The 23,312-nt window shown below is 43.8% G+C and overlaps 1 protein-coding gene across 1 annotated transcript in view; it reads right to left on the reverse strand.

The window, feature by feature from the left end:
• The window catches only part of PPM1H (protein phosphatase, Mg2+/Mn2+ dependent 1H), a 288,477-nt gene that overhangs the window by 60,102 nt on the left and 205,063 nt on the right, over positions 1 to 23,312 (reverse strand). The window contains exon 6 of the mRNA XM_023225107.1: positions 15,650 to 15,768. Coding sequence (XP_023080875.1) covers positions 15,650 to 15,768 — 119 coding nt within the window. The remainder of the gene's footprint in view (positions 1 to 15,649; positions 15,769 to 23,312) is intronic.

Consider the following 23,312-nt stretch of genomic DNA (forward strand, 5'->3'; position numbering starts at 1 on the left):
TACCTTTCAATTGTGAGTGTGATTAATATTTGGCGATAAACAGAAGAGGGCTGGTAGCAGCCTAGCTTGTGCATACCTGGCTCCCTGTAATGAGAGAAACCACCTACTCATCTCCTTAGCCACATGAAAGGCTGCTGGCTTTTCTTCTCCAGGAAAACGCTCCATAATGGGGCCCAAGCTCTGGTCCCCGACAATGCAAGTGCCCTGGAGGAAGTCGCCTGATTGGTAGGGTTAATCCACAGTCCCTGGGAAAATGCCTACCTCCCCACTACTCCCCATCAGCACACCTGAGCCAGACCCTGCCTAGGGTTCTGAGAGTGGTAACCATTCCTCTTTTCTGGCCTAAAGACTCTTCTCACCAAGACTATGGAGAATAGCAAGAGGCAACAGAGATTGATCTTTTTACTGGTCAATGTTCTTTGGGAGAGTCTATTGGGTTACAGCAGAGGTTTCACCAGTGGTAAGAAATATATCAATCCTGTTAACCCAATGTATGCACAAACAGATTGCAAAAAACAATATTTACCCTAAGTATGTGATATACACTGACATTTTCTTTCTATCCTGTGCTATTCAATTGTTTAAAATGCTGCTCTCCATATATTAAACTGATTTCACAATCCTGTGAATGGGTTCCTACCCACAGCTCAAAGTTTGGTAGAAGAACAGAACCTGCTCTAAGTAGCTTCCAAGGTAGGAGCTCAGGCTTTGACCAGATAAAAACAATGGGTTCTATTGAATTCATTTGCAAATATTTCCTGAGCACCTAGTAGGTCCCAGGCACTGGCACTGGCATAAGTGCCGGGTATATGGAGTAGAATAAAGAAAACAAAGTGTAAGTCACCTTTTGATTCATAGGCAGAGTTCAGCAGCAGAAAAGGATTCACTTGGAAAAAAATTATTCAATCAGTATTTTTTTAAAAAGTAATCACATGTATGTACAAAACAGAACTAATAATATTTCAGGATAAAACATTATGAATGTCTCTTAAGGAAATTCCAGATTTGTAAATTATTTCTGATTCAGTATCCACTTGATGTGCATTTACACTTGGCCATAACAGCTTCATATTCTAATCAATAACATTTAGCTCTCTCCACGGATATGAATCAGAGACCCTTACTCCATGAGCACACAAATGTGGAGTGATTTCAGCTTTCTCAGGGACCATTTATTCTGAAATAAACATGAATTTCATTGACATTCCCTTTATACTGTATGAGATCAAGTCAATATATACAAATCAGGATATGAACAAAATTGACCCCATAGCTACAAATGGTGGGGTGAAAATAGCAAACAGATTATTACAAAGAGGGTTTCTGCTGCACAGGCAGTTCCTCTGTGTCAGCCCTTGCAGCTTTCCCTCACGAAGCTTCTCCCACTCTGGTCAGGCGGATATTTGTATCATGGAGCAGAGTCCTGCAGTGTCCCCTGGGAGAAGCCACATGCAAGGACTTTACCCTATGCTACATCATTTCAAGACTTTCCATCTAAGTGCCTTTGAACTGATAACATTACACAGTGCAGAGCTCAAGTATCAGTGCTTTGAGTCTTCTGTTTTATCTTTAAAAACCATGAAAGTTTTGCACAAGTCTACACATGAAGTCCTTCTACCTCACTCCCAAAATTTTCAGGTGAAATACAGGCTTATCTTGTAGCTTCCCATACTCTTCTGAAATCTTCCACTAACCCCCACATTATTCAGGCCCCCAAGGGAAGAAGCACAGGCCTGAGTAACAGCTGTTGATATTTACCAATGGGAGGAAACCACACTCTTAGCTCCTGCATCAAGGTGGCCCTGTTGTTTCAGAGGATGGAGAGCAAAGGCAGCTGTTGTTAAATTTTCTGCTGTCACCTCATGCCCAGCAGTTAACGGATTTTCACATACCCCAATGTTTATTATACAATCTTTTTGTTCCAGGCACTAAGGATTTATATTTTTTAAAACTTACATAATCCTCACTGTAACACTGTAAGGTAGAGACAAACATTATCCTCATTACACAAATAAGAAAATGGAGGCATAAGAGAGGTCGTACATCTGGGGGGAAATAGGGGTCAAGCTCACTTCAGGTCTGTCCCAACTGCGTTACACTCTCAACCACACTTCTCTGCCCCTCTGTGAAGAGCTAGGAATCTGCATAAATACCACAAAATGACATGATATGCAAAAGAATGTTTAATTACTAATTCTCTTCCTGAAATTAAATTGTAAAAAAAAAATTTTAAAGCTCATCCTCACCTTCTAGGTTTTTATAATGGTAAGTCTCATAGAAGTTAAAACATACCAATACTCCTAGGGTTGAAAACTAGGGTCGTCTCTTAACAATATGGCAGATGTACAAGGTCACTACAGAATTAGATTTAACCTGAGCTTTGGCATTCAAAGTGTTCAGGTGCAATAAAGTCAGACTCCAAATTTTCATACCTAGGCGCCCAGCTTTCCACAGCGTGATCCAATGGGACCCCTTGGGGATGGGGTGTGTAGCATCTACTGAGGATGAGCAGGAATGTGAAACCATTAAGTTAAATGCCCTGGGCAGCATGGTCTCCCGGCCTATCCCATGTATTTATACTATGCGTGAAGGCCGGACTATCCAGGTTATGGGCACAAAAAAGGAAAAAGAGGAGGCCTAATCTGACCCTGGCCCACTGCTGTACCTGAAGGCTTTGCCATCCCTTACCAGCCACTGCCAGTCCAGTCTACTGGCACCTTATGAACAGTCACTGGCTCACTGCAGGCAGACATTCCCAAGCAATAGCAAGGGGATAACCGGGGCGAAGACCAGCAGCAGCCCAGGAGTCCCAATATTTTTACAGCCCAGGCTGCACGGTGCTCTTTAACCAATCACTTCTGCAAACTGTTGTTCATATCCATTGTAACACAGTCTAGGGCTGCCCAAAGCCAGTGTTTAAGGATATACAGCAATCGCCTGGGGAGCTGATTAAAAAATGCAGAATCCATAGGGATTCTAATGCAGCAGATAAGGTAGACCCTGGAATGTTTTCAGTAATTGCCCCAGATGACAAAGCTTCACTCTAGGTAAACCTTTGTCTATCAGTTTTGTGTGAAACTAATCATCCATATATGGCCCTGTCCTGACAGTAGACTGTAAACACCGTGAGGCTTGGGACTGTTTTTTTCTTCTTTGTATCTTCAGTGCCCAACCTGACACCTGGTTCACTGAATGAATAGTAGTTGAAACTGATTGTCTCACAGAGATGAAGCTCTGTGCCTTGTCCTTTAGGATGTCCTATAGCATCTGATCTACCCTGGAAGACTGACGAGGCTGATCCCATCTCAGCAGAATCTGAATCGAGAATATGGCAGAATATTATTGCTTTTGCCAGAACAACCAGATGAAGAACAAAAAGTGAATGTGCTCCATCCCCTCATGAGGTTTCTGAAGCTTTCCTTATGATCTGATCACAACAAAGGAGACAGGCAACTGACAAACAACACGCTGGCCCTGAAACACTGCAGGCATCTTTGTTATCAGCCTTCCTGGCCCTTACAGGGAGATATGCATTCAGCTCTCCAGCAAGGAACAGACACAAAACTTCAGCCTCTGTCTTAATAAGTCCTTGATTTACTTGTCTCAAGGTAAGAGGACAGTGGTGGTAGGTTGAGATTTTTCAGGGTTTGGAGTGGTGGCTTTCCAGCTCTTGTGTGTGGATTACTAGGGTAAGCCCAGAAGCGAGGAGTTTTAAACCAGCACCCCCAGATGATTTAGATGAAGATGCACTCAGGCCATCGCAGGTGAGCATCTTCATAGGATTATCAGCTCAAAACCAGCTGTGCCAGTTTCCTGCTGGGGAACCTGGGGAGCTGGGAAAAGCAGAAAATTTATCAAGCTCTGGTAAGAGTGAACTAATTATAACTGCTAAAGTGTTGGTTGGATGCAGGAAAATGTTTCCTTGGTGGGCTTGTGGGTACCTGGAAAATTTCAGGAGTGGCAGTGTACCTACTTCTCTGGAATTTCCTGAAAAATGGGATCCTAAAAATAGGCTGAGAATTGGCCCATGCGTCCTTTTTTTTTTTTTTTTTTCTTAAATCACCTTTTAAGTCACTGATAAAAATTTTATTTTTATTCATGTATTATTTATTTTGGATTCAGGAGGTACATGTGCAGGTTTGTTACACTGGTATATTGTGTGATGCTAAGGTTTGAGGTACAGATGGTCCCATCACCCAAGTGTCAGCATAGTACCCGATAGGTAGTTTTTCAGCTCACACCCCTCCCTCTTCTCCTAATAGTCCCCTATATGTCCTGGATGTACATATTGTCAGTTCCGTGTTTCTGCCCTGTGTGTAATTTTCATACTTCACATTCCACCCTAAGGTGGGGCTCTTAAGGGTGGGAAAATAAAATTCTGTTCATTATTGGCATCGTTAGCCTGGTTCTCCATGAGCTGACTCCAATGTACTTACCCAGTTTCATAGTCTGCTTCGCTGCCCACCACTGCTCTCCACCCTCTCGCTCCCTCCTACATGACACTTATGTGAGCCTCCCAGGACCATTATCTAGCTGATATACACCAACATAACTGCACACGAAGGGCTAAAACATTGAAACACTCCATGCTAGTCGGCAAACAATGGCTGTCTCAGTCTCCATGAATGCCCCCATCTGCTGCTCTGGACTCTCCCCTAGAATCCCCAAGATGTAATAGTAAATAAAGGGTTAATGCCTGGCACAGCAGGGAGGCTTCTAGGACCCTGCTGCAGCCCAGCTGGGGCCTACTCATCCATTTTGATTGTCCAAATATTTTGAATATTACCCCTGGCTTCCAAATTCCCAAAACACACATCACATTTTCAGCCCTCTGGGCTTCTGCTGGCACAGTGCCCGTTGCTCAGAATGTCCTTCCCTCCAGCCTTCTTGAAACCCCTCTCATAATCCAGATCTTTGGTTCAAACAATCTTCCCCAAGATGTCCTCCCCAATCCCAGTCTCCCCTCTCAAAACAACTACTCCCTCCACCACAGCCACGGGCATTTTCTTCAAACCTTTGTGTATAACTCTTATCTTTTGTCTTCCTTTAGTTATTTATATACGTTCTAACAGATCTACTTCCCCCACTGCTGAAATTTGAAGAATAGGTTTAAAGGTGAAATGAGATTGTTCAATACATTTCCAGAAAGGCCGGGCGCAGTGGCTCACAACTGTAATCCCAGCACTTTGGGAGGCTGAGGCGGCCAGATCATCTGAGGTCGGGAGTTCACAACCAGCTTGACCAACATGGAGAAACCCCATCTCTACTAAAAATACAGAATTAGCCTGTATTAGCGTGATGGCACATGCCTGTAATCCCAGCTACTCGGGAGGCTGAGGCAGGAGAATTGCTTAAACCCAGGAAGCGGAGGTTGCAGTGAGCCGGATCACGCCATTGCACTCCAGCCTGGGCAACAACAGTGAAACTCCATCTCAAAAAAAAAAAAAAAAAAAAATTCCAGAAAGCCAGTCTTGGGCCACATGGCAATTTCTTTGGAGCTAACATAGTCCTATCTGATGAGATCCTTCCGATGCAAGGACATGCTTTAACCACAGACGGGTTTGACCCTCCCAGTTTCTTGGGTATGGTTTGGAAGACCACAGGAATACATTAAAAGTTCCAGCATCAGCTGGGTGCAGTGTGGCTCACACCTGTAATACCAGCACTTTGGGAGGCCGAGGTGGTCAGATCACTTGAGTTCAGGAGTTCCAGACCAGCCAGGCCAACATGGTGAAACCCTGTCTCTACAAAAAATACAAAAATTAGCCTGCCATGTTGGTGCACGCCTATAGTCCCAGCTACTCAGGAGGCTGAGGCATCAAAATCACTTGAACCTGGGAGGTGGAGGTTGCAGTGGGCTGAGATCACACCACTGCACTCCAGCCTGGGCGACAGAGTGGAGTGAGACTGTCTCTTTAAAAAAAAAAAAAAAAAAGAAAGAAAAAAAGTCCAGCATCTAGAGGCCAGAGGCAAATATAAGCAAGTCCCCAAACCAAAAAACATCCTATCAAATACAGTGCCTGGGACAGAGGGGCTGGCAACGGGCTTCCTGACTGTACTGATGGTGCCTCTTCTGACAGATAAGAGCTCTACCTTCTCTGTGCCAAACCCATCTTCATCTGCCACGCTGCAGGACAGACCTGCTAGGTAGAAGCAGCCAGCAGACCTGATCTGACTTTAGTTTCTTCTCGAAACTGCCTTCCTTTGTCTTTTTGTTTTGTAGCTTCTCATTACCTTGCAGAGGCAGCATTTCAGCAAATAATAGATTGTAAACCTCCTGAGGCCAGCAGCAGCTCTTGCTGACCCTTTCACTCTCCATAATAGCTAATGATGATAGTATTAGACACTCATCGTGCACTATTATATGCCAGGCTTTGTTCAATGCACTCAACCTTACTAACCCATGATATCCCAACTATTATCAAGTACTGTTTTGTTTGTTTGTCTGAGATAGGATCTTGTTATTTTGCCCAGGCTGGAGTGCAGTGGTATGATCACAGCTCACTGCAGCCTTGACTTCCTGGGCTCAAGTGATCTGCCCACTTCAGCCCCCCAGGCAGCTGGGACTATAGGCACATGCCACCACGCCCAGAAAATTTTGGTATTTTTTGTAGAGACAGGGTCTCCCCATGTTGCCTAGGCTGGTCGTGAACTCATGGCCACAAAGGACCCGCTTCAGCCTCCCAAAGTGTTGGGATTACAGGCGTGAGCCACTACACCTGGCCTCAAGTACCATTATTAGCTTCATTTTACAAATGGGGAAGCCAAGTTGAGAGTGGCAAAATGATCTGAGGTGGGGATTGGCCCAGCTAGGCAGTCTGGCTCCAGCGTCCTTGCTCTTAACTGCTACTCAACATCTACTGTGTAGTAGGTGTACAATACAAGTCTGTCAAATATGTGAGAAGTGTCTACAGGGCCTTCTTGGTTAAAAGGACACTACTTTAAGAGAGATTTTTATAAGCACTTGACATCCCCAAACTTCCCCAGATGACTTGTAGCTATGTTCTCATCATATACATACTGTACAATCCCAAACACCAGTCACAGGGGACGCGCGGTACACACACTCTGCTTAAGCATATGGGGATAATAGAGATAAATGCTGTGAGTGTTTGAAGGGTCTGAGTGGGGAAGAAAGGCTTGGAAGTAGTTCGGCCACTTTAGAACAATAAACTTTTACTCACTGAAGCAGAGAGACGTGTGTGAGTGCATTCATGCGTGCATGCGTGTGCAGGGTGAGTGATGATCAATAGGGAGCGAACTGGTGGGGGCATCTCTTTTCTTTCTCCTCCCTGTGGTCTGACAAAGCCTGTCTGTCTTGGCTTGCAACCATTCGTAAAGACCCCATAGCTTCCACTGGCCTCCTGCGCAGGAGGGCAGGGAGCAGGGAGTCATTCATCAATGTCAGGAGATGTGCTGCACGCAGCAGGGCTCGCTTTCTTCCCTGCTGCTCCTGCAGCTAGAGCTGCAAATCTTGAAAAGATGCAGAACATGCACATAGCAAATAACCATTCATCATCTCAGCTCTGGAAGCCCCGGGAGAGGCCCCTCCCCATGTGGGGCTGACCCATTCTGACTTGGACTCCAGCCCCACTGGAATTTGGAACACAGGGACTTTTCAAGTGCCTAATCCCTGCCCCAGCCTATCCCCATCCTGGATAATCTATTGAGGTTTGGGGTTAAAATTCTCTGAAATGATCCCCCCTGCCCCTTTCTCTACAAGGTCAGATTTTCAGAGGGCTTTCAGCAATCAGACTGCTGCCAAGGTGGCCCGTAATCATTAAATTATGAAAATACAAGTTGCTGAGAGGAAATGAATACCAGGTTTCACTAGGGAAAGGCCTGCTTTCTTGTGAAGTAATTATAAAAGTAAAATATCATATTTCTCTGGTGAGTATAAAAAGTCTCCTCATAAGGTAGGTCTGTGGCATGACAGCAACATCAGGATTTACACTGGGGTGGGACTGAGAGATCCTTCTGTGCCCCCCAAATGCCAGAGACATCTGTAGGTAAATTTCCGAAGACTGGGTTAAGAGTGATTAAAAGCAGAAAGAGGGAAAAGTACCCAGTTTGAATTTTTCAATTACTCTGTAAAACTCAAGAGTCAAGCTGTTCAAAAATGCAGGGTTTCCAAGGAAGGCTAATAATGCTGAGCTAATTAGACCCACAGGCATGGCCAACATATAAATTCGGGCCCAAAAGAGGGACACTGTCCCTTTAAAAACTGCCTTGGGATCTGTGGAAAAGCTAATGAGGAGTGTCAGTTGGGGCTGCTTTATGAGGTGGTCCTCTAGAGGATAAAGCCTGGGGTTTCTGTAACAGGGCTTCTGTGCTTGATTCAATAAATCAATTTATATTAAATGCGGGTGCAGCTCTGGAGTTGGCTTCATAAAGCATTCTGTGGCGTTTCTCAATCTGCTCATCCACTTCCTTGTCAGCCTGCTTGAATGCACTGTCAGAGGGCATTGAAGACAGCAATAAAGAATAAGATAGAAGCTGTATCTGTATTTGTAAAACCCAACCTGGCAGCTCCAGACCATGCGTGGAACTATCTGCAGTGAGTTTCTCTCTCCAGAAAGCGTCTGGATTGTTGGTAAGAAGCCTGACGCTGTGGGGCTGTGCCTCTCCTCCCCAAGCCAAGCTCCAGGCTATAGATGGAGAATAAAGGTTGCCCCAAACACAATGGAAAGGGTTGTAAGCCAAGCTGCTTTTAAATCGTATTCTCAGGGCCTGAGATACTCCCCAAGAAATCAAAGGAAAAGCAAGAGGGACAACAGTGCCCACAGCTGGTCCTCATCCAGGAGACAGCTGAGAGAGCTGAAAGAAGGCTGCTGGGCTGCTTGGGGAGGGAAGTGCACCACTGACTAGGGCCGATGAAACGGGTCCCTCTTTAGTCTGGCCAGCTGGATGCAGCTTCTTGGTGGCCCAAAAGTGACCACTGGCTATGAGGTGAGTTGTTCCTAAGCACAATGACTGATGCCCCTTAGGGCATCAGAAAAGGGGATCAGAAAAGGGGTGTGAAGCCCACCCGTCTGCAGACTCAGAGTCCGGCAGCAGAGGCACCAGAGGCTGGTGTGGCTACACCATTCCCTGTCCACACTTATCAGTACCCAGCTTTTAAAAAATCTCTTTGCTTCCAGGTTCGGTGGCTCATGCCTGTAATCTCAGCACTTTGGAAGGCTGAGGCGGGAGGACTGCTTGAACCCAGGAGTTCGAGACCAGTCTGGGCAACATGGCAAAACCCTGTCTCTATAAAGTACACAAAAATTAGCAGGGTGTGGTGTCACACACCTATAGTACCAGCTACTCAAGAGGCTTGACTCGAGTTTTACAGAGTAATTGAAAAATTCAAACTTGGTACTTTTCCCTCTTTCTCACCTGAGCCTGGGGGGTGGAGGCTGCACCGAGCTGTGGTCATGCGATCGCCTTCCAGCCTGGGTGACAGAGTGAGACCCTGTCGTTTAAAAAAAAACCAAACCAAAAAACTCTTTGCCGTTGGGATGTTGAGTTACAGAGAGCTCCTTGCACCACCCCATTCCCAACTACACCCACGCTCTTCGACAATGTAGACCACAGCACCATCCCGTAGAACTTTCTGTGATGATGGAAACGTTCTATATCTGCATGGTACAATTCAGCAGCCACTAGCCACATGTGGCTACTGAGCAACTGAGATTCGGCTAGGGCAACTTGGGAAATAAATTTTTAATTTATGTAATTTTAACTAATTTAAATGGCCACATGTAGCTAGTGGCTACTGTGCTCGAGAGCATAGAGAAGGGAAAAGGTTTTCTTTGCCTCAATAAAAGTAGAAAGTGCTGAAAGGAGAAAACGAGCTGACTCCACTCTGCTCCCAGTGGAAAATCCCCTATTTGCTCATAGTTTTAAGGAAAAGAGAGGAGGGAAAATTATCGTGATGTATCATCAAGTTAGAATTATAAAAATTAGGGGCTCTAAGGGACAAAATAAAACATTGCCATCTCTGGAATCTTTCTAATGGGATCTGTCTTTTCCAGCAGCTCTAAAAGCAGAGCAAAGCCCACCCCCTGCCCCCAGCACACTTAGAGGTTGGCAGCAATGGTCAGAGGAAGTATTTTACAAGTGAGAGACCTAGGCCAGGATTTGCCCAAGGCCCCAGAAGCTTGGCAGAGCAAAGTACGCAAGGTGCCTATCACCAAAACAGGACTCTCTTTTACCAAGTCAAGCATGTGATCTCAAGTGACCAGTCCAGCCTGCCCCTGAAATAAGACCATCATAGTGTTAGAAAGGCTTTGCTTAAAGGAAGAATTCTGGTATACTTTGCTCATGACCAGAACCATCTGGAAGCAATATAGCATTCACAAGATGGACTTTTCTTCTTTGGCCCTTGCTCTCTCTACAAATCCCATCAGCCCAGGAACAGCTGCTGGAGAACCTGGCCTGGCGCCATGGGTGAAGTTTCAGCCCCCTCCCACACACATGTCCTTCTGGGTCCCTGGCTTGCTTGCCACCCCATGTGGCTGGACATGGCACAAAGTACGCTGATCCTACTTGAGAAAGCGAAATAGCTAGCGGTCACAGGAGCAAAGACTTGGTGCCACAAAGCCAGCTGTGAGAAACTGCTGTTTCAACTCGGTAACACAGACACTTGCCAGTAAATTACAGCCTGGGACATCTCAGAGGGCTGCGGGCTGGGATACACTGCTCTCGAGGCAACACAATGCCAGCTACAGTGTGCATCCTGCAACAGCAGCTCAACACAAAGGGATGGGGAAGATGGGCCCCAGCTTGAGGACTCTGGCACTGGGACCAATGACACCATGCACAGGAGGTGAGAGCCAAGGGGGTGATAGGGAGAGCAAGGGAAGACTCCATCAGGAATGAACTCAGCGCTGGGGGCACTGCGAAGAGAGCGGCTTTGTAAATCAAGCCACTGTGCAAACTATCTGAGGAGAGGGGGAATGGGAGGTGGGGGAGCCAGGGAAGAGGCCAACTGCATTATGAAGGTCCTGGTGACAATAACCTTTTGTCCTCAAAACAATTTGGGCCTGCCAAGCTGCTCCAGTCTCTGAGAAAGCGCGAGGGTGGGAAAAAAAAGGATCCCCATAAAGAGGCAACAGACTCATTCTTAATTATGAGACAAGGCTTCCCAGAGCTGACATCCTCTCCCACACTTCCTCCTGCGGCAGACACACCACCGAGCGCCGGCGCGATGCTCCTCTAATGACAGCAGGCAATTTTTCTAAGAACTGGTTCTTTTGGGATCTTCCCCAGAACCCCCACCCCCAAATGACACAGGCTCTTAGTGAGAAGTGTGAAGCATCAGTTTAATTTGACCAATGGTCTATAGGGTCGGACTGGGGACTAGAAAAGTGACGGCCTCAGCAGCTCCTAATATGCTTCATTCCATCCTCTTGACCCTATAGGATCGTCAAGACAGTGGTCCTGGTCCTGGTGGATAGAGGGCCCCTGCTTAAATGTACACCGAAGCTCGAAATGGAATTATCATGTCTAATTATCCTAAAGAAAAGCTGACTGGCACATTGTGTAAGAACCCCAACAAAGAGTCAGAAACCTGGATTCTAGTCCTTATTCTGACACGTTTGCATCAGGGGAGGCTGAGCAAACCGCCTAATACCTCTAGGCCTCAATGTGCTCACCTGCAAAATGGGAGGAATGGGGAGTCATTCCACATCCGGCAGTTCAGCATCTTAGTAAGCACCACACACTCTGAAGTTACGCTGCCTGGATTCATATCCCACTTTCTCCTTTTATGAGTTCTAGAACCTTGAGCAACTTAGCTCTGTGCCTCAGTTTCCTCATCTGTAAAATGTACCTAGTTCCTAGGACGGTTTTAAGAGTTAGGTATGAGGAATCAGGTAAAGCTCTCATCATAGTATCTGGCCCTTAGCTCTTCCAATAATTGTCGGCCCCATTACCAAGATGATTAGTGGGGGACGAAGAAGAAAAAAAATTCCACAACTAGGCATTTACTACAAGGATTAAACAGCTTTGCAGTAGTAATCCTTTACTACAAGGATTCTCACAGCTTTTACCTGTGAGAAGGTTTCAGAAAAATGGGTTCCAGGCCCACGTAATCCTTCCACCTCAGCCTCCCAAGGAGCTGAGACCATAGGCATTTGCCACCATGCCTGGCTAATTTAAAAAATTTGTTATAGAGATGGGGGTCTCCTTACGTTTCCCAGGCTGGTCTTGAACTCCTGGGCTCAAGTGATCCTCCCATCTCAGCCTCTCAAAGTGCCAGGATTATAGGCATCAGCCACCATGCCCAGCCTCCCATCTTTAAGTCCCAAACAATAACTGCTAGATCTAAGGCTTTCTGTTAGAGGGTAAAAACATTTTAAAAAGGAATTCATTAAAGTTGGGGGAGGGGGTGCTTTCTGTAGGCAGTAGTCTAAATTGAATGGATGATTGATTTATTGATTCATTTACTTATTTAGAGATGCGGTTTTGCTCTGTTGCCCAGACTGGAGTGCAGCGGCGTGATTCTGGCTCACTGCACCCTCGAATTCCTGGACTCAACTGATCCTACCACCTATGCCTCCCCAAATGCTGGGATTATAGGTGCGAGCCACTGGGCTTGGCCTAAACCGCTTTTCAATTTCTTAGGTTCTTCTAACAAAGATGTAAAGGGCTTTTCTTCACCTTAAGTCCTATAGTCCTATTTTCAAATCAAAAGTCAGAACAGGTAGGAAATGCACAAAGATGCACATAAATCTGCTTGTAGCCAAGGTTGCGAGCCAACAGCCGTGTGGGGAATTAGGCTGAAAACAAATCAGCAAATCACGTCTGACTAAAGCCATTCTCAGTTGCGGCTCCTTCATTATTCAGTACCTTCTGTGAAGTTCCATACAATTAAAAATAGCCCATTTGTGGACTGTTTATCTGCTTAGGACCATGCTAATGCAGACAGAGAGAGAGAGAGACAGAGAGAGAGAGAAGGAAAATGAGAAAGAGAACAAGAGCAAGTGTGCATGCAAGACTGAAAGAAAGTAACTGTGTGCATATAAAGTTGGATATAATCTAGTCCCTGAACTTAGCTACATTTTTTTTTAAAAAATTATAAAACCGGGACAATCTTTAGACATTTGCTAAATATTAAAACGTACAAGCCACTAAAACCAAACCAAACCAAAATAAGACAAACAAACAAACAAACAAACAAAAAACAGAGCTTCCAGGGTTTGGAGGAAGAAACATAAAAAAACTAACCCCATCACACATTCTACTTACAAAGAGACGTTTGAGTGGAACCTTTACAGCCTTTGAAAGCATCTTGCCCATTAAAGTGAGGATGCCTATTATCTCATTAGGAGTGCTTTTCAAAGTTAGTAACAATGAGCTGTTCTTCTCCCCCTTTGAATCAATACTAAGCATCTGCAACAAAGATACTTTTCCTTATTACAAAATCCTAGGCAGATATTTACTATTTGTTTTGACTACTTTAGATCTAATTTGCCTTTCTGGCATAGAAAGAACATAGGTACAGCCTTGCCTCAAGCTCAATCTGTTTTAAATGTGCACATCAACTGTCTGCAACAATGACCTCCCCACTTCTGTCAATTATACTTCTTTTCTTCCTTTCAGCCAATGCGTAATTGCTGCCTGTCTACTATGTGTCAGGAACAGGACTAGGCACTGGTGTCCCCCTCAAGGAGACTACAGACTTGTTGAAGAGACACATTTAAATAGGCAACTGGTGTTGTCAAAGACTTACCTTTATCCCCTGGCCTAAATCATTTAGTTTCTTACTCATTTTCGTTCCTTCTGTGTTTTCTGCTTCTATCCCTCTATTTAGTCCTTGAGACCTCACATAAATGTTGCTATGATAGTTTTTCTCTGGGTATCTGAATCTGCTTTCTCTCCTAGTCAATTTCATTCCAACTTCTCTTAGAATGGCCTTCCAAAAACATTACTTTCATTTAATTCTCTTTCTTAGGAATATATAAGAGCACCCCATAGCCTCCCAGTAAATCTAAATTTGTCTGGCATCCCATTTTCCCTATCATGTTCCCTCAGTACCAGCCCCATCTGTCTCTCACAGTCTCTCCTCTTCTATTTGGTCATATTCCTTGATATCTTTTAGATCTACTCTTTTCATGTGTTTACAACCATGTGGGTTCCTAATGTGATATTAATGAGAACCTTCCATCTTTCCAAATTCTACAATTCCCAGACTAAACCCCATGATGCTTTGCTGAATTACACTAGCTCTCACTTTAAACTCTTCCTGTACAAGTGCTGATTTTGCTAACTAAATAAAAATGGATTTACAAGAAAACCTAGTCAGGGCTGGTATGATGACCCTGGGGCATCAAAACTCCAGAACTCAGAGCTGCAAAGGTGAACCCTTTCTGATAAATCCATTCATATGTTAGAGCAGGGGTAAATTCTTAGGCTTGAGAACCAGTCTCTCATGCAACTACTTAACTGCCCTGTTGCAGAATGAAGGCAGTCACAGATCAAACAAACAAATGGTAATAGCTATATTTAAAAAAATTATTTATAGAAGTAGGTGGGGTAGGCAGAATCTGACTCTTAGATCATAGTTTGCTAACCTTGTTGTAGAGGAAGAAGAGTGGATACGGGTGAGGAACTTCTATTGGTTTGCAAAGGACAACCAGAAGTCCCTTAGATTGGCCTTTTATCTTCCCTGGGTAGCTCAACTTGTTCCCTGAAGACAGTATGTAGCCTGGAGGTAGATCCCTGGCCAAGTCATCACCATGGGAATTTGGGCTGTGACCATCTGCTATTGCTATTTTGGCCAATGGGGAAGAGATAAGAAAATCTACTTCGACTCTGTTGGAGGTATGGGGAAGAAAGGGTCCACTGTCTCATTCTCATATGTTCTTCCAGACTGGCAGGAGGCTCGCTTGTTAGGACGCCAGGGCACAAGAGCACATCTTCACCCACACAGTGCCAGGCACTGCACTCTCATTTAATCCTTATATCAACCATAGAGCGTAAGTACATATCATCATATCTGTTAGTCAGATAAAAGAAACGATGAGGTCTTAGTCAACTTTAGCCACTGCTCCATTCTAGAAATGGTCTTGATGCTTACACAGTTGTGTTTTTGGAATAAGAGAAGCCCCTAGACAAGAGTTCTTATTTCAATTTGAATGTGATATTAATGAGAACAGCTCATTAACTTTAGCCTTGATAACGAACCTTCAAAGGATATATCTTTTTATCACTTTATCCATGGAAAAATGGGCTCTAGAGGTTAAGCAATTTAACCAAGTTTGCTCATTTAGAAAAATCAGAGTCAGGATTTGAACCCAAGTCAGTCTGGCTCAATAACCCTTTGGCCATTCTACCTCTTTAATAACCCTGACCTAAACACATAAAGCTTCATGTGTTTTTAAAGCCCTCAAATGTTTGCTGCATGTGAAGTGAGAAATCAGGTCAGTTTCACAGGGTCCAATATCCCCAAGGAGAGCCTCGAAGAAGCAGAGAGGCAAACCAAGGCTTGTGATTTGGTCCTAAGCAAAAATAGCAGAGGCAGGTGTAGCCCCTTGTCCTTCACCACAAACCCAGGTCTCTGGCTGTGCTTCCTGATCCAAACTGTGTAAGTGGCTTTTTATGGTGGTGATGCTTCCTTCACACACACTGTGTGGTGCTGAGGCAGAGGAAGGCATGTTCTTACCAGCCTGTCATATTAAAGTCCCTGTAGAGCATCTTCTTTCCAAGCTCCTTTCTCTGTACCCTCCTTGGAAACTCCAAATGTGTGAACTCATTTCCCAGCAAGTGAGGCTGCATGAATGCCTAATAGCAAAAAGAAAAAGAAAAAACACATACATACACGTATTTAGAGAAACAAAATAAGAATCAAGGATGCTTTGCAGATTGAGACAGGCCATATTTTAAAAACAAGAAAATTGCCTCATATTTTAAGTAAATAGATTTCAGAGTCTAACCACTAATAGAAGATGAGCACATAAAAATGAACTTACAACTTTTTCATTTGATCTGATACATTGATTGGAACCAAATGTATAGCTGAAGGCATCAGGAAAAAAGACTGAGCTTCTCTCTGAAGCGTGGCTTTTTAGTTTTCCAAATGGTATATTGGTGAGATACGGGGTGAGAAAGCTCCCCTGACATGGCCTTTTCCACACTCATCTCACTTACATTCCTGGTTATCACGGCCTTGCCTTTGAAACCTGCGTGTGAGCTTTCACATAAACACAATGGCTCGAGTGCTGGTTGGGGCTGGATGCAGCAGACGGGAACTTTCTGTTGGACTCCCTCCAGTTTGCTCTGCAGTCATTTGATCGTGTCATTCGAAGACTATTCTGGAGCAGATGGCTTCTCCCCCTCCCCCAAATCTCTGTTCACACTACAAAAGTCTTGAGCAAACAGCCACTTAGGGAATTGCTTTGAAACAACAGTCTCATTGTCACATTCAAAATTCAAATCTAGCATATGCAATGCTCACATATTAACTTCTCTACTCAGAGGCCACACACCGCAAGCAGGCCTGCACTAGAACTTCCCCACATGAAGCTGTCCACCTGCTTCTGAGCAGCGTGGTGGAATGGATCTTCTCTCTTTTCTGGCAGGGAAAAGAGTGGGCAGAGCAAATCACAGCCTGGCACTGTAGGAAAGCAAGGGATCCCTGCCACCAGGCAGATGGTCAGGTCCTCAGTATATGGGTCGTAGGCATCTCCTACAGCTACTTTGCCAGGATGCAATGCCAGTGGATCTCCCACTGATTCTCATGAAGGTCTGGAGGTATTAGTTAGATATGAGTCATCTGATGCTAAGTTTTTCAGGAACCAAAGGGAGCAAGCTATATTGTCACCGGGCTGGTCATATATGCCCAGATATGGAACTCTGAGCAAGTAATTCTGGGTAGGCTTGGGGACAGGGCAGGATGGGATGAGACAGGGTGACTAAGGGTGAGTAGTAGAACTGTACTTCCCGTTTGCTGTAGCCTCAACAGTTTCCAGGTCTGGCGGACATTCTGGATCACTCTGAGGGGTTCTGAAAATCCTGCTGGGAGTAAGGCTTGCGGTACCGATGGGTATCAAGTAAGCTTAAATACAGGGTTTTACAGAGAGGTTCTCCTGGGAAGGAATGAAGGCAACTAACACTTAATCGGTCAGGTCAACAGTGGTGCTTTGGGTGAGATGAATTTGGGTGTGAATCCAAGCTCTGCTTTCATAAGCAATGTGGTTTTAGCAGGTTATTTAATTTCTTGGGCCTCAGTTTATCTGTAAATGAGATTAATTATATATCTCACACTGCTGTTTTCATGTAATGTCTATTAATATACTTATCTTAGTTGTTTCTGCTTACAAAAAATTATTATATAGTCACCTAATGATTATTGAGTCCTATTATATCCTGAGTACTACACTCAGTGCTTTGTGAGTTCTCATTTCACCCTCTTAACAATCTTACAGGCAACACTGGCTACATCATTTGTGGGGCCCAGTGAAAAACAGAAAGAGGAAGCCTGTGTTCAAAATTAAGAATTTGAAGACAGGAACAGCAGAGCGTTAAACTAAGAATAGCACCCTGTGCGACCGCACAAGTCACAGGCCCATGAAGCTAGTCGTGCCTACTGGGTACATACTATTTAATTCCTCTTTTATCTTGGTCCACCCGTGAAAACTAAGGAACAAAGGCATAAGTGGTCAATGGACAGCAGCATCTGTTATAAGCCCTTTATGATGTTTCAGAACTTTGAGATTGTATCAACATGAATATGACCCACTATCCAAGCTGGACTAACATGGGCTTAGGGGTTACCATGTGCCAGCCCCATACCAGACACTTGATACACCTGATCTTACTCCCCAACAATTTTACAAAGCATCAGTCATAGACTCGATTGACAAACGAGAAAACTACATCCCGGAGAGGTTAAGACCTAGCCCAAGGTCATTCACCCAAGACTGGGTGGATCTTGAGCCTGAGCTTAATATCATGGTTATAACCCTCATCCTAACCATATGTGGGGCCTTTAACCTACACATACATTTTAACAAAAGATAGTAAAGGGGCCATAAGAGGCCTGTGATCCTTTGCACTTAGACCATGCAGAGTCTGAATCAGTAAACCTTGTTAAAAGAACTCACACACACAGAGCCACACACGGTATGGGCACAAGGATATCTCTGACATTTATAACATTAAATAACTAGAAGAAATCATTGAATGAATAACTCATTAAATAAACTAGCCTAAATCCAAACAAGAGAATTCTATGGTGTCACTTACAATGACACTATAGAGAATATGCAATGACACAGAGTTGCGTTAAGTGTGAAAAAGTAGGTCTTCAAACAATATGTGTGTGTGCATGAACTTGTGAGTGCTGGGTCATACACGCACAGATCTTTGTAGAAGACATACATATGTATACAGATGCTCCTCTGCTTACAGTGGGGTTACATCCCAATAAACCCATCAGAATCTGAAAATATTGTAAGTCAAAATGCATTTCATACAACTAGCCTACTGACCAGAGCTTAGCCTGGCCTACCTTAAATGTGCTCAGAACACTTACATTAGCGTACAGTTGGGCAAAATTTTCTGGCAACACAGTCCACTGTAGAGTGGAAGCTGTTTACCCTCATGATTGTGTGGCTGACTAGGAGCTGCTGGCTCACTGCCACTGCGCAGCATCGCAAGGGAGTATCATACCGCATATCCCTAGCCTGGGAAAATATCAAAATTCAAAATCAATTTGAAGTATGATTTCTACCGAATGCGTATTGCTTTCACAACATCAGAAAGTTTAAAAAAAGTAGCGTCACTTTCATTCTGTTTTGTAAAATGAAAGCTGCCCTGATTTAAAAAAAAAATGTAAGTTGGGAACCATCTGTATACAAATGAACATGTTATGGTCTGAATGTGTCTCCTAAAATTCATGTGTTGGCAATTTAACCCCTAATGCAACAATGTTGGGAGGCACCTTTTGGGAGGTGTTTAGGCCACGAAGGTAGAGCCCTCGTGGATTAATGCTGCTATGAAAAAGGGCTTGTGAGAGGGAGTTCACTCTCTTGCCCTTCCACCTTCTGCCACGTGAAAACGGAGCAACAAAGCCCTTACCAGATGCTGGCGTCTTGATCCTGGGGGCGTCCCAGACCCCAGAACTGTGATAAATTTTGTTCTTTATAAGTTACTCCGCCTGTAGTATTGTTATAGCAGCACCAAACAGACTAAGGCTCTGTGTGTGTGTAAATACAGATACGTGGCATTACATACGTATTATTAACAAATAGGTAAGAATCCAAAGGGTATTCCTGAGCACATTTCTTAACAAACCCTGTGTCTAAGAAGGTGATGCATGTTCAGGACACACTACCTCAAATAATGGTACCTGGGCATTTGAGGAAACTAGAAGCAGGCCATAGAAACTAGGAAGAATTCCCCTTACTCCTCCTCTAAAGCAAGCCATGAGACCTAGCTGACCTTCCCCTGAAAACAGATCATTAAGACCTGATTCCAGAGGGGCACTGCACCGTACCCAGAGGAAAGAAATATCACACACGGATGCCAGGATGATGCTGGACAAACAGGCCTTGATAAATACCCCTACTCCTGAGTTTATTACCATTAGATCACACTCTTTTGTCCTTTGATCAAACTTCTGTATGACTGTCCCTAAAATTACAGTTTGCCCTGTCTCCTTGGGGCTTTATTTCTGAAGACATCTGTGTGACATAAGCTTATATTAAATCAACTTGTTTGCTTTTCTCTTGTTAATCTGTCTTTTGTTATAGGGGCATCAGCCATGAATGGGTAAGAAATCTCTTCTCCCCATACAAGGGTAAGTGTGGAGATTTCAGGTGCTTTGCCTCCTAACAGGAGGATGAGTGGGCCCTTTGATGGTGCTTTAAACCAGGGACACTTGGACTGTTTTTGGCTGGTATCCATTTGCCTGGGCGGCTGTATCAGAAGATCTGCTGAAGCAGATGTCTGCGGGTTAGTTGGGAACTCCTCAACAGCTTTGATAACTGCAGGGGCCACCTAACCTCTCCCTCTGAGGATGTGAAGGTTTGAAAGGGTCTTAAACATTGTGTCACTCTGAGGCACCTTCACACACAGAGCCTTTCATGATTTCCACAAACTGCTTGCTTTCTCCCAGGATAACAACAGGCTATGATATTTCATCAAACATATATGCCATTAGATGCACCCTCATTTTATTACTTCTAGGAAAGAAAAAAAAAGATGCCAATTAAAATATATATAATTCTTTCTTCACATTTCAAATTTTAATTTTATCCTTTTCATAACAACTGAGACCTAGACACATTTTTATTATCTATTGGATATATTTAATAAGGGATATAGAAGTGAAGTACGTTGGCTAAGGTTTCAAAAACTTTTACATTTAGAATCCAGCTGCTCTCATCATTTTTCAACTCTGAATCATGAATTTTCATAATTTTCCACACAGAAGTGTTGTGTGTTTCATGAGAGCACAGTGACGCAGCATTTTTTAAATAATCCACACAGCACTGGAAGCCTCAAAGCCAAGGGTGCGGAAGTTCTTAAGCCTGCTTTGCAATGATCTAGAGCCAGCTTACTTCTGACTCCCACTTCAGGAATGTGGCTAAACAAGTCTGATTCACACCTCCTCAAACTCCTCCGCACAATTAGTTGGATCCAGTGATGCTTAACAAGCCCTTCACTTTTCTCTGCAGGATTTTCTTCCAAGCTGCGGGACACCCATCCCACAAAAGTTTGGTGTGATGGTACTCAGGTTATTCTACCCCAAAATGTGGCACCTTGGCATTTGAGGAAACAGCAGAAACAGGAAAGTCTCTCAAGTTCCCCTTGTCCCTCTCCCCTGAAGCAGGTCACAGGATTCTCATTCCAGAGGTGCCCTCCCCATATCCAGAGGAAAGAAACATCTTTAACTCTGAAGACAAAGGGATACAGAAGAATCTGAACAAAGAGCCTAGCTAAATTCTCCCCAGTTTATTCCCATTAGATCATACCCATTTTATCCAATTATATTTCTCCATGGCTGTCCAGTCTTCCTCAAACTTAAGCCATAAAAAGATACAAGTTTACCTATTTCTTTAGGTCTTCAATTTCTCATAAAGTCTCCTGTGTCATGTAAAACTTATATTAAAGAGATTTGTAAAGTTTTCTCATGCTTATCTTGTCTTTTGTTATGGGGGACCTTGTGATGGGTGAGGAAATCTTTTCCACCCCTGCAGGTGTCTGCCTTTTTAACATTCATGTATGTCCAGGAGATGACATGTCATGTCTGTCCCCTGGCTGGCAGTAAAAATCAAATATAAAATTCAGATATGTTAAAAAACAAACAGGTGACTTAGTTCTGAGGAAATACTGTCAGACTTGCCCCCCAACTGATACTGATGCCACACTCTTAGATTTTTCCATCCTTCTAATTTTTCTTCCCTCTTGCTAACTGACACAGCACAGGTGGCATGATTCATTTTCTGTCACAATCATGCTTACCATATAATTTATAAGTACACCATGTGTACCTGTGATGTATTTTTGCCACTCTCTCTTTTTAAAAAAATCACCGCCCACCTCCTTACCAGCACATTCAATACTTACTGCTGTTGCATATGTCAAACCCTATGGAGTTAATGGTGTTAAAGGAACTCATCTCAAGAACTTGGTACAAACAGAGCAAACATATGGTTGCTTAATGAAAAATGAGATGCTAAAATACATGGCTGCACACAATTTGTAAAAACCTGTTGATTTTCAGAGGAAAACATTTATGCTTGTTAGTCTATCTTTTTGTGCAATCATAAAAGTCTATATATATAGTCTTATATGCACACGTTTACACATGTACAGTCATCAAAATATTAAAAAAGGTTGGCCGGGCGCGGTGGCTCAAGCCTGTAATCCCAGCACTTTGGGAGGCCGAGACGGGCGGATCACGAGGTCAGGAGATCGAGACCATCCTGGCTAACACGGTGAAACCCCGTCTCTACTAAAAATACAAAAACTAGCTGGGTGAGGTGGCGGGCACCTGTAGTCTCAGCTACTCGGGAGGCTGAGGCAGGAGAATGGCGTAAACCCGGGAGGCGGAGCTTGCAGTGAGCTGAGATCCGGCCACTGCACTCCAGTCCGGGCGACAGAGCAAGACTCCGCCTCAAAAAAAAAATAAAAATAAAAAAATAAAAAATAAAAAAAAATAAAAAAGGTTATCTGAGGGTTTTAATGTACCCATAATCGTGGATGTTTTGACCATTGGACACAGATTACTTTCATTTGAAAAGAAAACCCTCTAAAAATTAGTTTTTTGAGAACCCAGTGTTTAAAGCAAGTTTTAAAAGATTGTTGAGAAAAGCGTTACTGCTTCTTGTTCTAATAATTTTAGGGAAAGTCAAAATCCTGGAGAAGAGGCAACCAGGGCAGTGACCTGGCTCCAACGTGGGGATGTGGAAGATGCAGATTCCCATCAGGTCAGCACAGATATGTTTTGTCGGCAAAAGCAGAATGGCCAAACAACTTGGGGATTTGGAAACTTCTTAGGGCCTGCCCAGAATTCAGGTGACCATGACTGGCCAGAATTACTTCATTTGTACTGGTCTGTGCCTCTGGAAGCATTGCGCAAGTCAGCATTCTGGAGTCCTGAGTCTTTAAAATGATTTCACTTTGAATTTACCATAAGCAATAAACCCAAAGTCTATAAAGTGTTGGGTCAGGAATTTGATAGTTTGCTAATAATTTCCTGACTTTTTTCTTTGAGACAGAATTTCACTCTTGTCACTCAGGCTGGAGTGCAATGGCGCGATCTTGGCTCACTGAAACCTCCACCTTCTGGGTTCAAGCAATTCTCCTGCCTCAGCCTCCCGAGTAGTTGGGATTATAGGTGTACACCACCATGCCCAGCAAATTTTTGTATTTTTAGTAGAGACAGGGTTTCACTATGTTGACCAGGCTGGTCTAGAACTCCTAACCTCAGGTGATTCACCTGCCTTGGCCTCCCAAAGTGCTGGGATTACAGGTGTGAGCCACCATGCCCAGTCGATTTCCTAACTTTAAACTTACAAGATGCATGGACAATTTTGGTATGGTTTACTCCGCATTGTCCATAACTGAGCAGTTCATAAATATATATACATGATTAATGCCCCTTCCCAAGCCACATTTCATAGGGATGTTGGTCTATTAAAATTGTGGACCAAATGCAAGAGGGGCAAACTCACATTAACATCCCACTTCTGTCTGCAAAATAAAAATTCTGGATAGTCTCCTAAACATTCCTTATTTATCTGATATGCTGGATACATTCTGACCTTTTCTCTTTGGTGATGTTATTTGGATTTATTTATGTTAGAAACATCTGCATA

The sequence above is a fragment of the Piliocolobus tephrosceles genome, chromosome 10 (genome assembly GCF_002776525.5).
Source record: "Piliocolobus tephrosceles isolate RC106 chromosome 10, ASM277652v3, whole genome shotgun sequence".
Taxonomy (NCBI): Eukaryota; Metazoa; Chordata; class Mammalia; order Primates; family Cercopithecidae; genus Piliocolobus; species Piliocolobus tephrosceles.